At 39.5% G+C, this 14,638-nt stretch overlaps 2 protein-coding genes across 3 annotated transcripts; both read right to left on the reverse strand.

Moving 5' to 3' along the window:
• Positions 1-1,068: 1,068 nt before the first annotated feature.
• lpar2a (lysophosphatidic acid receptor 2a) lies at positions 1,069-6,316 on the reverse strand. 2 transcript variants are annotated; one of them, XM_007572341.2, is made up of 5 exons: positions 5,970-6,316; positions 5,677-5,722; positions 2,584-3,333; positions 1,745-2,007; positions 1,069-1,427 (listed from the first exon to the last, which is right to left on the reverse strand). In XM_007572341.2, exons 3-5 carry the CDS (start codon positions 3,329-3,331, stop codon positions 1,368-1,370), a joined length of 1,071 nt encoding a protein of 356 aa, XP_007572403.1. In that variant the 5' UTR covers positions 3,332-3,333; positions 5,677-5,722; positions 5,970-6,316; the 3' UTR covers positions 1,069-1,367. The 2 variants fall into 2 exon arrangements, with proteins under 2 accessions (XP_007572403.1, XP_007572404.1); XM_007572342.2 differs by lacking the exon at positions 5,677-5,722 and having other exon boundaries at positions 5,970-6,315.
• Positions 6,317-10,894: 4,578 nt separating this feature from the next.
• LOC103152024 (bromodomain-containing protein 4-like) lies at positions 10,895-13,817 on the reverse strand. The gene is made up of 7 exons (XM_007572349.2): positions 12,943-13,817; positions 12,755-12,861; positions 12,513-12,663; positions 12,272-12,402; positions 11,977-12,179; positions 11,363-11,630; positions 10,895-11,263 (listed from the first exon to the last, which is right to left on the reverse strand). The coding sequence occupies exons 1-7, from the start codon at positions 13,766-13,768 to the stop codon at positions 11,195-11,197; spliced, it is 1,755 nt and encodes a 584-aa protein (XP_007572411.1). The 5' UTR covers positions 13,769-13,817; the 3' UTR covers positions 10,895-11,194.
• Positions 13,818-14,638: the final 821 nt, after the last annotated feature.

Below are 14,638 nucleotides of genomic sequence, written 5' to 3' on the forward strand. Positions count from 1 at the left end.
CACATTTTGGCGATTTCCATCCGTTAAAGCTGTTTTATACATTAAAGATCACGTGAACAACGAAGCATTTTGATAGTAAGGTAAAGCCTTGTTAAGATTTGTCATTAAAGAGTTTGTTTGAACCATGTTACAAAACAGAAGCTGAGCTCGAAAGCCGGTCACATGTTTTTCTCTCGCGTTTCATTTCCCGTTTTGTCTCTCGCAGCAGCTCGTTGTTGCTGCCGTCTCGAGTAAAGGCGTCGTCACACCAAATTATCATGCCGCCCCTTTTTTTCTACTTGTTGTAATGGATGTCACTGTACAGTTTGTGTAATGTTTCAGTACATTTTCTTTTTTCTTTTTCTTTTTTTTCTTTTATAAAACTGTTTGGTTGAGATATCTACTGTTTCACAGGATTCACGCTAACTCTGTATTGGCTTTGAATATTATTTAGATCTTTTGTTACATAACCAAGTTGCAGTGTAGGATGAACAAATGTAATGTGGTGCTGTGGAACTATTTTTATTTTATTTTCCTATAACTATTTTGTCCTTTTTTTTTAAATTTCCACATTGGGTTTGTTTTCACTTCTTGAATGCTTAGACTACAAGCTTCCCCTCGTTTGTTGCCTCGGTGATTTGCCACTATTGCCATTCACCTCAATTTATTACAGCAGAAACATCAATGCCTAAATACTTGATGTCAATATATACACTTTGTGAGCTCATGCATTTTGCAGCGGCGTTGTAACTCATCAATAAAAATAATCCTATTGTAAACTAACAAGTATTTTGATCATTCGACTGGTTTAGTTCCACAGCACCAAATGTCTTTGTAAACCTTCATTTGTTTGTTTTTATTAGTATATTTGTATCTCCCTCTTTCCCTTGTATTTACCCCTCTCTCTACCTCTGTCTTTCCATTTCTCTTGTATATAACCCCACTGTTTTCAGACTTGTGAGTCTGTATGAACTCCTTTTATACCTCAACTTTAGAATTGATCTAGAAAGAGTAAAACAAAACGGAAGAATATGACAAAATTGTAGTGTTCTTATTAGAAAATTAATAAAAAAAAACAATTTAGTGTGATTTTTTTTTCAGTATTTCATTTTAGGAGTGTTTCATTTTATAAGTTGTCACAAATGCTCTTGTGATAGTCAAATGTAATAAAAGGAGAGATTGCACCATCTGTTGATTTTTAGGTGAATTTGTTAGCTGCACAAAGACTGAAGACAAAAAAAAAAATTCTCAAATGCTAACTATAATATTTTTTTTCCTTTAATTCATTCAAAATTTTTAACGTCAACACAAGATTTACAAATATATACACTACGGTTACAATACGTTTGATTTTCTGTCATACCACAGAGTCTGTCCCCTTGTCATCTTTACTGTCTGTCCGGATTCTTCCACAAGACTGAATCTTCTAACTTGTAGCTAAGAGATTTCTGCAGACGAGAAAAAAAAAGTTTTTGTTTTACAATTGCAGAAAAGGCCATTACTTACACAATTACTCAAAAAAAAAAAAAAGAGATGAATCACGAGATGGTATCCTTGTTCCAAGGTATTAGTTTGACAAGATAACCGCTAACAAGTAAGAACAAGCAAGTTTATTCTGCTCCAAGAAGTGAAACTGGAATGGCTCACAGATGGGATGATAAGATATCGGAGGAAAAAAAACTGAAGAGCTGCCATCAAAGTGAAACATGTAACCTGAGGTGCTTTGAGTGCGTGTAGACTCCCTGGCTCCATTTTGATGAGTTACCTCTTTCAATGGAGAGTCCATTTCTGTCGACAGAGTCTCCCTGGGCTGACAGCCTCCATGTCGACAGAAGCAGCAAAGGATCCACTTGAACGTTTTCCGCATCTCGGCGTCGCGTAAGGAATAAATGATCGGATTGACCAGAGAGTTGCACTCCGCTATCACCAAACAGTATTTCTCGTATTTGTTGGCGTTGCCATTTTTACCCTGCAGCCCGTCCAGGAGGAGAACGATGAGGCCAGGTGTCCAGCAGATCACGAAGGCGCCTGCAGAGATGTGGATCGTTTATGGGGACGGAAATGAGCAAAGAACTCATGCACATTTTTTCACTGATGATGCCTGACAAGCTATGGCACAACTGTGTAAGGTCACATTTCTCCATGGTTGCGCAACATCAATGACGCAGAACATATTTACAGACAGGAACTTGGTCACCTGAGTAGTAGAAAGGTAGATTATAACAGTGTTTCCCAACCCTGGTCCTCAAGGCTCACTGCCCTGCATGTTTCAGGTATTCCCTTGCTTCAGTCCAGCTGATTTCAATCGATGACTGATTAACAGGCGTTTGCTGAACTGCAATCAGTTGAATTAGGCGCATTAAAGCTGGGAAACCTCTAAAACACCTAGGACAGTGTGCCTTGAGGACCAGGGTTGGGAAACATTGGATTATAAGATGGAACAATTCCAACTTAAATCCCCTACAAAAACAAAGATAAGGGAAGAAAGAACGGGTTAGCAGAGAAATGCAAGATATGTAATCTTGACAAGTCTGCACTTTATAAAACATTTGTTTGCTCTGAGTCATTAGTTTACGTTCCTGAGAAATACATGTTTGCCCTTACCCAGCACCATAGAAATGGTTTTCATCAGGTTGATGACGGTCTGCTGCCGTGCCTCCGAGACGTGCTGAGAAGTGTGGCGACCCTGGCGTTTCACGTGACAGAATATGTGAGAGTACATGCCCAGCATAACGAAAAAGGTGAGCAGGTTGAGAAGTGCCCAGAAAATCAAGAAGCGGCGGCTGTAGAGGGGCGCGACAGTGGAGCAGTCCGAGAGATCGCATTCGCAGTTCCAAAACAGCGACGGCACCAGACCCATGACGATCCCTACGGCCCAGATGGAGATGATGAGCAGCACCACGCGCCTCTTGGTCATGGTGCTGTGCAGCTGCATAGTGATGATGGTCTGGTGGCGTTCCACAGCCACCGCCAGGAGGTTGGCGACGGAGGCAGTCAGGCTGATGTCGATCAAAGCCCCACGGATGTACCACTGCTTCTTGGTGAGCGTCGCTGTCCAGGGTCCCGTGTTGAGTATCAGGTTGGTATAGGCCAAACCTGCAAACAAGTCTGCTGCTGCCATGTTTCCCAGCAGGTAGTAAATGGGGAAGTGGAAGCGGCGGTTCATGAGGATGGCTGCCATCACCAACAGGTTGGCCAACACCACTATGAAAGATAAGGGCAAGCCTAGTCCTAGGACCAGGTAGTCCCGCGTAGTCCAGTTCCCTCCGATCGCTTTATTCGCATGTTGATAGAAGAAGGTGACGCTTTGGTTGCTGTAGCAGCTGCTCGACGTAATGTTGTCAATGGTCATAACTGCAAAGAAAAAGAAAAAAGGCAGAAAATGTTGAAGGGAGAACAACATGCAACTACTAAAACCACATCCTATAATTTACAGGAATTTACATATTAGAACTCAAAAACGGTTTGGTCTTTACCGGCTACTACGATTTTTAAATCTATGTGTCTCGTGAACCACACATCAGGTTCTGCATTTTTATTGAGGAAACAGAAAAATAAAAAAAATGGAGAAGCAGCTAGTAAAAAAGATTCACCCTTGCTGCTTTCATAGGATTTAGAAAAAAAATGTCTCCTCACAACAAGTGTTGCTGTTCATCAATCTAAAAAAGGATTAAACAATTTCCAAATAATTTGAACTCAAATCAGGTTTTTCACTTGAGCGCTGACCTTTTCTGAATGTGACCCAACAAATTTAGCCCAACATTAGAGAGAGAGAGAAAAAAAAAAAAAAACAGCTGAGACTCTGCAGGGATTACATGGTATGTTAAATGCATAAATGCAATTGGAAAGAAACCGAACCTGTATGGCCTGTTTGAAAGGAGTGGGGAAGCATCATGTATTATTCTGACATGACTTATTACCCCCTGCCCCCAAGACATTTCGCAAAGTTGTATTTAAAAAAAAATAACCCACAAAACGTCTGAAGCAATGTCCTTCAGAGGAGCAAATGTTGGTCCCAATGCAGATATTTGGCAACAACCAAATACGACATCATCACAAACACCTCACAGAAACTGTCAAGCGTTTCACTGGAGGCATAAAGACTCAACCAAGAAGAACTCAATGAGTAAAACGTAAAGCTGCGGAGAGAAGTGGACCAACATTTCTGCACAAAAGCAATTGCATTACAGGATGTCATCATTTAAACTCAGTGTTTCATTCTGGCTTTACTTAAAAAAATAAATAAATAAACGTAGAACCTGTTATGCGTTTTTCTACGTTTAAGGTTCGATTTTAAGGATTTTCCGATATGGTTAAAATGGATGTTGTGCCGCTGTAGCTGAAAGAATCTTTGCTCTTATTTTCATCCCTTTTGCAGTTGTTATGATGCATAACTGGGACAACAATGCATTGTTTTTTACAAATGGGAGCAGCCAATTAGCTCTCAAAGCTCAAATAATGCCGCAGATTCCAGAGGATTGCTTTAAAGTGGAAACCAAAACCAGAAAAACACGCAAGAAAATGGAAAAGTACCACTCAAACAAATGAAAAGAACTGTAATAATGGAAAAGACTCGACCAATGATCTCCTCCAGGGTGACTCAAAGAACATCTAGTACAGAGCAAACCCCTCCAAAAAAAAAAAGAAGAAACAAACAAAAAGAAAACACTCACCGACACATTAAATGAAAGCTCAATTGTTGTCAGACAACCTCCAAACGCCGAATTCAAGCCACACCACACAGTGAAGCATGGTGCTTCAGGCATCATGTTATGGAGATGCTTCCCATACTGTAGTGTCAGGCCTATTTATTGCACATCAGAGATCACAGACAATTGAAAAATATGCGAGACATATCACCTTGCACCAAAGAGGAAACCCATTTTAAATGGTTGCTTCAAAAACACAGTGATTCCGAGTACAAAAGTGACCGGCATCTAGGTCCAAGGCCAACAATGTTACCAACGTAGAGTGACCACTCCAGTGCTCTACAATACTTTAGTAAGGAATTGTAGAGTGAAGTGAAAAAATGCTGAGAATTGTGGAAATCAGTCCTGGGCTGGAAAACCTGTCACAGACCCCAGAAGTTGGTCAAAAAGTTCTCAAAATCAAGGGAAAGTTCGAGTATTTAAAGAAAAATCTAGACAGAGAAAGTTTTTTTTGTTTTGTTTTTTTTTTAGCAATCTGATATTAATTTTAATATTCAATGTCTGCAGTGGTAACACATTCTGAATAGTTTATTTTATGTTTTGCTCTGTAATAGAATATCATTCCCAATGTATCTGTATGTATTGACATTAACTATGAGCATTTTGAAATTCACTTCTTTAAAACACACTGCTGTTACTTAGAACACAGCTGTATTTTCAATCCCTCCAAAAATATACTTGTGGTTCCAGTGGCTGAAGAAGTGTCCAAAAAAAAAAAAAACTTTCCACCAAAAGGCCAAAATTCACTCACAAATTAGCTTTCATTTCCAATGTCATCCATTTTGAAGCAAATGATTTTTTTTTTAATTTAATATCAGATCTCACTTTTTGATTATACAGATCCTCCTTTATTTGTTGACATTTACACTACACTGGTTTCAGGATCATATCCGACTACTATAAGGTGACTGTTGCTCTGTTTCTTTGAGCAATAAAAGATGTGAGTCGTGCTGATTTAGTTACATATCTAATCAGATAAAGTAATTACCTGAGTTCGTGTGTGAATCACCTGCATTCCAAGCTTTATTTTGTAGCTACGGCAAAAACAAAGCAGAATAAGATGATCAGAGTTCAAAAATCATGTCAACATTTGCCAAAAAGTTCCTTGTTTTTCAATAATTAGATGTTTAAGTCTCATTACATTTACCAATAAGTAAATTAATAGACTTTATTTATTTATTTATTTAATCCTTCAACCAGCTTTGGGAAATGGTTTCATTTCTGATTAAGTGTGATATGCCGCGGATTCTTTCTCAAATTATTCAAAGAACATAAACCTACCTTTCACTTTAGAGTCTCCTCCATCCGGACATTTCCTTTATGAATTCGGTGACTTGACTTTACGTCAAAAGAAGGAGAAAGTCTTATTTAGTTAGCACTGACAGTGCATGTGTCCTAGCACTTCTCCCGGTTACGCGTCCCTGAATCATTCGAAACAGCTGGACCTGAACAACAGGTAAGCGATGTTGCCTCCAAGTACCGCTTTAAAAAAACGGACAAACAATGTCCTCCTGCCTAACATACAGCTTCGGAACACATTGTTCACACAGACTTCTGTTCAATGTTTGTATAACTTTTCAAATTAACCACAAAACATCGGTCTTTAATGAAAAAAGAAAAGAAAAGAAAAGAAGAAGACATATCCTGGTTTGGGCGTTCTGATTGTTTTACCGCTGTAGTATCAAATTGTGACCACCAGGGGCAGCAAACATTAGCCATTCTAAATAGCCGTAAGCCATGTCCTTCCCGTAAACATTAGTCTTCATGTATGTTTATAGTGTCCTTGCCACGTAAGCAAGTAACCACACAAGTAGCTACAGAATGAATATATTGTTTTAAAATAGTTTTTGTGATAAGAATATGTCGCGCATTTTGATTTCAGCTTGTGTTACAACGTTTTAAACTCAAACAAAAGCAACTACGTAACTGTCACTTCAGACAAATGCTTGCGTAAAACGACGGTTACTCAAAAACTGATATCCCACTAGAAACAGAGCCGCTGATTTTATTGATGTAGTTTATCAATATGGCCACAAGAGGGCAACGAAGTCGCAGCTCAGTATAAAGTTAGAGACAACCTCACTTCAGGCTCACTTCTGGCAACTACTTGTAAAATAAGACAACCAATAAATTCCTAATCTTTCAAAATAATGTTATTGTTTACATAAAAGTAAAATACAATGCTTAGCCAATTAATATCTGTTAGCATTAGTTTATTGTGTTTTTCCTTTTTTTCCCTATTTGAGGCGTGAGTAAACTAATACCTAATGAAACAATATTTTGTATGACAACCGAAAATTAACACTTAAAATTGTTTGTAAGCAACCATCATTATAACTGACTCCACACCTCCATAAAAGCCCTGGTTCATTGACCCTGGTTCAAGGAGCGGTCGCGATTAGGTTCATAAACTCGTTACTGAGATTAGTTTCATGACAGTAATTATTTCAGTCAAACACATTTTTTATATAAATGTTAAACTGATTCATGTCTTTTTATTTTTGAAACACATAAAAGAAGTGGTACTTTAACTTCTTACTAAGCAGGCTTGTTTCATCATATCTTGTAATTACCCGGAACAACCAGAAGAGGGCAGTTTTGATTGCAAGCGGATTAAGTTGCTGTCCGTAATTTTCATAAACATCTGAGGAAAGGCTATCAATAATACTATCAAGCTATTAAAAATAAACTAGAGGGGGACATTAATCACAAATGACTTTTTTTTTGCCTAAAGATAAATCAGTAAGTGAGAAATATGGGCAAAATAGAAACTTTTTGTAGTTTGCCATAATGACCACCAGATGGCAGCATTCAAAAGTCCTTTTCAAAAGTAAAGTCAGTGAGAATGACTATAGAGTACTATTTCCGGTATGCACCGTCAAAATAAGCTCACGAAACTTGCTTCATTACAATATTGACTTACTGAAAATACCCGTATTGTCACTGTTAGTAAAATAGCATTGCCTGCATAAGAAACTGGAGGTTTAGTTTCCTGCCTTAATACACTCTAATTGTGAGGGTAGTATTTTATTATTTAGTTTTAAGATGTGGGAACAGTGGTTGATTAACCAAAACTGTTATCACAAACCACAAGTCATTAAGACTTATCTTATTTCAACCAACCTCTTCACGATAGCGCAAAATGAGCGGATATTCAAAATAACTCAGGAAGTTATAATAAGCCAAGCAAAATCTAACTATGACACATTTACCAAGACAACTAAACACTAAACAGTTACAAAAAGCGTGCTCTATTCAGACTGTATTAAATAAGCTATTCTTTACATAACTGTATCTTTGTAAAACAAACGTAATAAATAAATCAGAAAAAAGGGGTACGAGTTGCAGAGATATAAATAAAAGCTAAATACCTCTTGAACTAAAATCTGAAAACTGTCTGCTAGTGATATGAGGAACACAAAGTAGTGAAAAACTGAGGTGGAGAGGAAATGAGGCGCAGTTGACTTTTTGTGACAAAATTGCGCAAAATACGGATTAATACATTGCGGAATGATCGTTAAGCACAGTACAATCCTGCAACAACCATAAAGACGGTGTGTTCAGTGGTGATTTTTCAACAGGCCTTTGCAGAACAACTGCAAAGATAAACTTATTTACAAATAAGTAAATTTGGAAAATATTTTACGACTTACACTAGACTTTGTCTAGGGTTGTCAAAGTAAAGCAGTCTGGCCACAACTTTCTGAGTTTTATTTGTAAAAGCATATGAAATTCATGTATTCACTACATTGTGTTGCTCCATCACATTACACCCAAATAAAACTAGTTTAACTCTGTGGTTGTAATATGACAAAATATGGTGTATTAATTTTATAAAGTGCTGCATTTTGGCTTAAACTTATTCGTAGAAAGAGCCAAATTAAAATTGACCAGCAACTGAGAAGCAACATATTTCTTCACCTACAGATCAAGAGTGAATTGCAACATAAAAACAGACAATTTCTCAGCTTTATTTTCTATAAAACAGATGAGTTTATTCAATGATCATTACATACGTATTCAGAGACCTCAAGAGACCACTCACATACCAAACAAAACTGAGGAAAATGTTATGACAAGCCCCCAAAACAGAACAAATGCAACACAAAAATAAAATACCTGAATAAAGCAAATTCTGGGCTGAGCTGCATTTCAGCACATTCTCTGTAGAACTCATGGCACATTATGTCCAACAGTTATCATGGGAAGGAAAACAAAAGGATAAAATGGAATGAAAGTATCTTTCTTAACACTTTTGGAACAGATCTAATAATAATAATAACATTATATATTCATACATGGTGGCCTTGAAATAGAAAAAGAGTGAATTAAGCACTAAACCTTTCCAGCGCATCTTTTTAGTCTTCATCAACAGAACGTTTTATCTACATATCGGGAAACATGCCTCTCTGCATCACACAGTGGAAAAAAAGAAAAAAACCCTCACACATTCACGCAGTCGCTCAAATTTACACAATCGAACTCACAGACCAGACTGAAAACGCTAATGTGGAAACGCTGAAACACATCTAGCTAAAATCTGCCGAGAGAACAAAATGAGAAAAGTAGTTGTCAGATGTATACACTTAAAAGATGCCCAGCTAAAACTAAATTTTAAAACCAGAATATTGACACCGGGTAAAATATAAAATGCTGTCTTTACCTCTTTTTTTTCTCCTTTTTTTTTTAAAAAACACAAACTCTCCAAACAAAAAACAACAAAAAAAACAACAAAAATCTCCCTCCCGTTTAAAATATTAAACCTCCCACTCCTGATGTGCCACGTTCTAAATCCCCTCAAAGTGTAATATAAGCCAACAAGAATTGCAATACAATACAGGCACTGGAGAAAAAAAATACACTTTAAGAGACAAATAGAGAGGACAACATAAGTTCAGATTTTAGCCCAGCTCCAACAAAGTCTCCAGGAACAGAATTAGAACTTACATCCACTATTATCAAACAAGAACAAAGAAAACCATTTTAAACTTTTTTTTTTCTTTTTTTTTTTCTTGTTTTGACGTTTCTGGTTGATCTTTGTTTTTTTTGTTTTTTTGAAACTGTCAAGAGTGCCTGTTGTGATTTGGAAGATGATTGAAAGCGGGAGCTTCGTCTGGTCCCATTAACTGTTTTTGTTACTAACTTGTTTTAGCTGTTGGCTACAAAAGATGAAATCGTTTCTTCTTCCTTAATTGTATCTTTCTTATGTTAAGCACTGATTTTAGTCACAACAGAATCCACAAAGGCAACACAAGAGGCTCATCCAATCCAGTAGTGACTGCTGTGAACAGCCGAACATCAATATCTGATAGTAAAACAAATATAACGACACTTGTAGTGAAACCCAACTAAAGCTCAGAAACAACTGGCTCTTTAACTCTTCTGGTAGCTAGTTTTTGTAGTTTTTAAATGACAAATACAAGATGAAAACTGATCTTTTCTTTGATAAATACTCACTGGAGCTATGATAATGCATATATTCAGTTTTTTTTTGCCCTCTATTTACCTACAATGCTTAGAGAAGTTATTTAGCATAAAAGATATTGAGTTGTTTGGCATAGGTGGTGGAGTGTGTTGGTGCAAGGAGAACCGAGGTGGAAAAGCAGACAGATCCAAAATAAACAGTTTTTGAAGCATAAGAAAATATTTTTTTACAGTAGATCCTAGATGATGGGGGAAAAAAAAACAAAAAACAACTCTGCACGGCTTCTGGTTTTTGTCTGTAAATGTTATTGGTTTGTCCATGTGTGCAGGCCATACAACATACTTATCTATTTAGGAAAGAGATGTAAGGCAAACTGTACCTTCTCTGCTGAGAAATATACATGATTTACAGTATGGAAGTTGCTCCCACCCCTTCCCCACCAAATATATATATAAAAAAAAAAAAAAAAGAAAAGAAAAAAAAAACCAGTTCACTAATGACAAAATAAACAACATAAAAGACAAATTTCTTCACGATTTTAGACATCTGGCAGTTTCAAAATACTTCTGCGCAGTCTGTCAGTAATTCAGAGCATTTTCACCATCTCCAGGACTGGGATGTCTTTACTCCTGCAGTATTGTTGTGCCAACACACAGTGAGAGAATCAAGTCTGACAAAGGCAACTGCCAACACACAGTGAGAGAATCAAGTCTGACAAAGGCAACTTGCCAAAAAAAAAAAAAAAAAAAAAAAAAAAAAAAAAAAAAAAAAGGGGGGGTCCTTTTTTTTCCCTCCACAAGTAGAGATCAGGCAAGCAATGCTGGATTCCAAAAAAAAATGACATCCAAAACAATAAGAGTCCCCCACCATGTGTTCAGCCAATGGGGCCAAAGTGAGCCGTAACCGCTCGTCCAGCCAGCGTTTGTTTTCAGTCTCAACAGGGCTGGTTGTGTATGCATAAAGTCTGCGGAGCGGTCTGCGCTGCATTGTTGCCATGATTTTATTCAAGAGGATGCTTGCGGCATTCATTCACTTTTCTTCTTCTTCTTCTTCTGCAGTTCATTCTGCTGTCCTCTTTTTCTCAAAACAAGTTCTCCTCAAAGATAGCCATTAAGTCACTTTGAAAATTCATATCAATAGTCGCTGCCATCTGTAGAAAGAAAAGAAGAACTCAGCATTTCAAATCAACATTTTTTTTCCCCCGTTTGTTTTTGCATGTGATGTAGAGAGTAAACGAGCGTCGGCTTACCACCTCCCTCCTCCGCCTCTCCTGTTCCCTTCGGCGTGCCAGTTCCCTCTGTTGGTCTAGTGAGTTCTGTGTGGAGGGCTGAGGCGGAGTGGCGGGTTGAGGAGACTGCTGGACGGCAGCCGGCTGGGATTCCTGCTGCACCTGCACCTGCTGCGGCTGTGGTTGTTGTTGAGAAGGGGCTTGGATGTGCTGCGGCTCGAGGCGGCCACGAGACTCCTCGTGCACTCTTCTGGGAGGAGGCTCGATGACGTCCTCTTCATCCCGCCCTCTGTAAGGCATTCGGACAAAGAATTTGCAATCAACAAATGCATAAAAGATGAATAAATGAAGCCCTTAAACGCACATCTTGTGTGAAGTTTAATGTCTTGTGGGGGAAAAAAAATTATTCCATATCTTTTAAAATAAGTTTTTTCACAGCACAAATATTAGTCTGTGTATCGAAGCAGAATGTCTACGATAATGCTACAGCTACATGTCTAACAAGCATCAGAATAAACTCTCTTGTTGCATTTATTTTCCTCTAAAATACTTTCTGAGCGTAACTTATAGATTAGCATCCACATCCACCCAGCAGGTGAATGTAGCTGTCTGACTTGTGTGTTTTCTTGTTCTACCGTTGTTTGTCCTGCTCTTTACGCAGCCGGTCTTTCTCCGCCTCTGCCTGGGCCTTCAGGGCCTTCTCCCTCTCCTCTTTCTCCCGGGCCGCACGGCGGAACTGCTCGAAGCTGTCACTCGATGACTTCACAGCAGATTGCGTTGTAGACGTTGACTTTTGTGCCAGGCTTGCCCATGAGCCCATATTTTTGAATTTCACGTCCTGAGAACGTAAACATGGAGATTTATTAGCAGTGCTGCTCAAGGCAAATATTCAGATTTACTACAAGTCCAGAAACGGAGCCTCTTACCCACCTGTACCTTTTTGGGAGCTACAGGGGTCTTGGGCTCCTGCTTGAATTTCTCCTTTTCCTGCAGGGTGGGAGGTGGCCCGCTGGGCTCAGAGGAACGGATGACGGGCCGTGAACTATCCACAGATTTTAAACCTGCCCAAAACATTCATACAAGCTTTGTCAGCATCTCAGGCCGTGCATTATTTCAAGCGTTTCATACAAAGTAAAATAAAAAAGTAAAATAAAAAGTGTGGAGTGCTCACTCTGTTGACTCTGGCCGGTCTGACTGAGCTTGATTTCTGGATGTTTGTGATGCTCTGCTCTCATCGCAGAGTTAAAATGCTCTCCTCTCATCACTGGTGACGGAGGAAGTTTTTCCTCTTTAACCGCAACTTGGCTTCCAGGGGCCCTCTGCTGCATGGTGAGAGAATGATTCAAGGTCACTGCTCCTGGCGTTTGCACCCATCTATAGAAAGACTTTGTCTGGTCTCTGTAAACGTCTTACCTTTTTGGGTTGCATGTTGTGAGGTGGGGATGGGTGAGAGACGGGAGGAAACTGGGGGATTTGTGGGGAATGCATCATGAGAGGAGACGGGTTATCTCTTATGTGGCCTGTCAAGGAAGCAACAGACATCATAACCAAGCAGTTTTGGCATTTAGAAACAGGGTTTTGCATCGCTTTCTCACACCTACCGGTATTGTATGGGTCAGGTTTGGATGGCCGAGGGGAGGGCTGCTCCTGCTGCTGCTGCTGCTGCTGGATGATCTGCTGTGCTTTGTTGGAGGACATCGAGATGTTGTGTTGCGACGCCTGGGACTGACCAGCGAGTCCCGGACCCTGCTGGTAGTTCAATTGATGCTGCTGCGCTTGCTGCTGTTGGTGTTGAGCGTTTTGCAGGTGGCGGGCCTGGTGTAGGGTAATCTGAGGGGGCGGGGCCTGATGTGATGCAGTGGGCTGGGCTTGAGAGGGAACAGAAAGCTGTGGAGGAGGCAGCGAAGTCTGTGCGGAGAGCTGCGACTGTGCCTGCATTGTTGCCGTCTGCAGGAGAGAAGTCTGTCCCAGCTGCTGCAGCTGCGGCGGCTGCTGCTGCTGCTGCCGAACCGGTGCCTGGTGCGACTGCATGGACTGCTGCGGCTGACGGGCCGGCTGGAACTGGTGTAGGAATAACTGCACTTGGTTCATAGGTGTAGTTGACCCCGGCTCTTCGTCGTCTTCCAACAGCATCTGGGGAGGCTGGGAAGACAGCAAACCTTGAGGGGTGAGAGTGGGGGGTGACATGGGCCTTTGGTGCAGGGGTTGGTGAGTGTGGAGGATCTGAGGGGGGATCTGAGAGGGGAGCTGATGCTGTGGTGGGGGGGCCGACTGAGGCTGGAGCTGCGGCTGCTGCTGTAGAGCTGGCTGCTGCTGCTGCTGCTGCTGCTGCTGCTGAGGTGGGGCTGGCTGCTGCTGCTGCTGCTGGGGCGGTTTTGGATGAAGAGGCGCTGCTTTGTGACTCGGCCGCGACGGCTGCTGAGGCATCGAACTGTGTAGAGCTGGGGTTAAACAAAAGATTCAAATAGTTAACAAGAAGCAAAAAAAATAAATAAATAAAATACAGAATCAATTGTTGAAACATCACGGTAAATCATTTATTCATGAATAATTCACTTTAATGTGATTCTGATTTGAAATGATGCTTTTTTTAATGTGCTTGAATTTCGATTTATTTATGTTTGTAAATCATCCTGAAGAATCCAAGTTGGCAAAACATAAGAGTTATTGTACAATAATATATTTTAAAACTATTAAAATAATTTTTTCTCTATATTTATTGTTAAGAAAATGTGTTTTTCCCCTTACAGATTTCATCTGTTTTTGTTTTTATTGTCACATTTTACTAATCATTAAAACTATTTTAATATCAGTCAAAGATAACCCGAGTAAATACAAAAAAGTGTTTTCAAATCATGATTTTATTCATCAGGGAAAAATAAAATATCCAAATAAGTCTGGTTCTCTGAAAAAGTTATTGCTTCCCTTTTTAATTGCGATAAAATGACTTTTTTTCAGAAAGGAAAACTCAATTTCACAAGCCAATGGTCATCATGGAAAAGTTTAAAAGGTCTGAAAAGGGTTACAAAGCCATTTGGAAAACTTTGGGATGCCAGCAAACTGAAATGAGGCAAAACTGGAGAGAACATGCAGGAGTGGAAGAGACCAATCAACCAAAGTTACTCCAAGAGCAACCAGACTATTTAACCAGGACCAAAAACAACCCAGAGCAACATCTGAGGCTGGAGCTTCATGTTCATAAAAAGATTAAACATACAAAGAAATGAACACTGTGGCCATAGTGAAAGAAGGAAGAGGTTTGGTTATGTTCAGAGGATGATTTGCTCCATCTGGCAC

Source organism: Poecilia formosa, unplaced genomic scaffold, assembly GCF_000485575.1.
Source record: "Poecilia formosa unplaced genomic scaffold, Poecilia_formosa-5.1.2 Scaffold298, whole genome shotgun sequence".
NCBI classification, from domain to species: Eukaryota; Metazoa; Chordata; class Actinopteri; order Cyprinodontiformes; family Poeciliidae; genus Poecilia; species Poecilia formosa.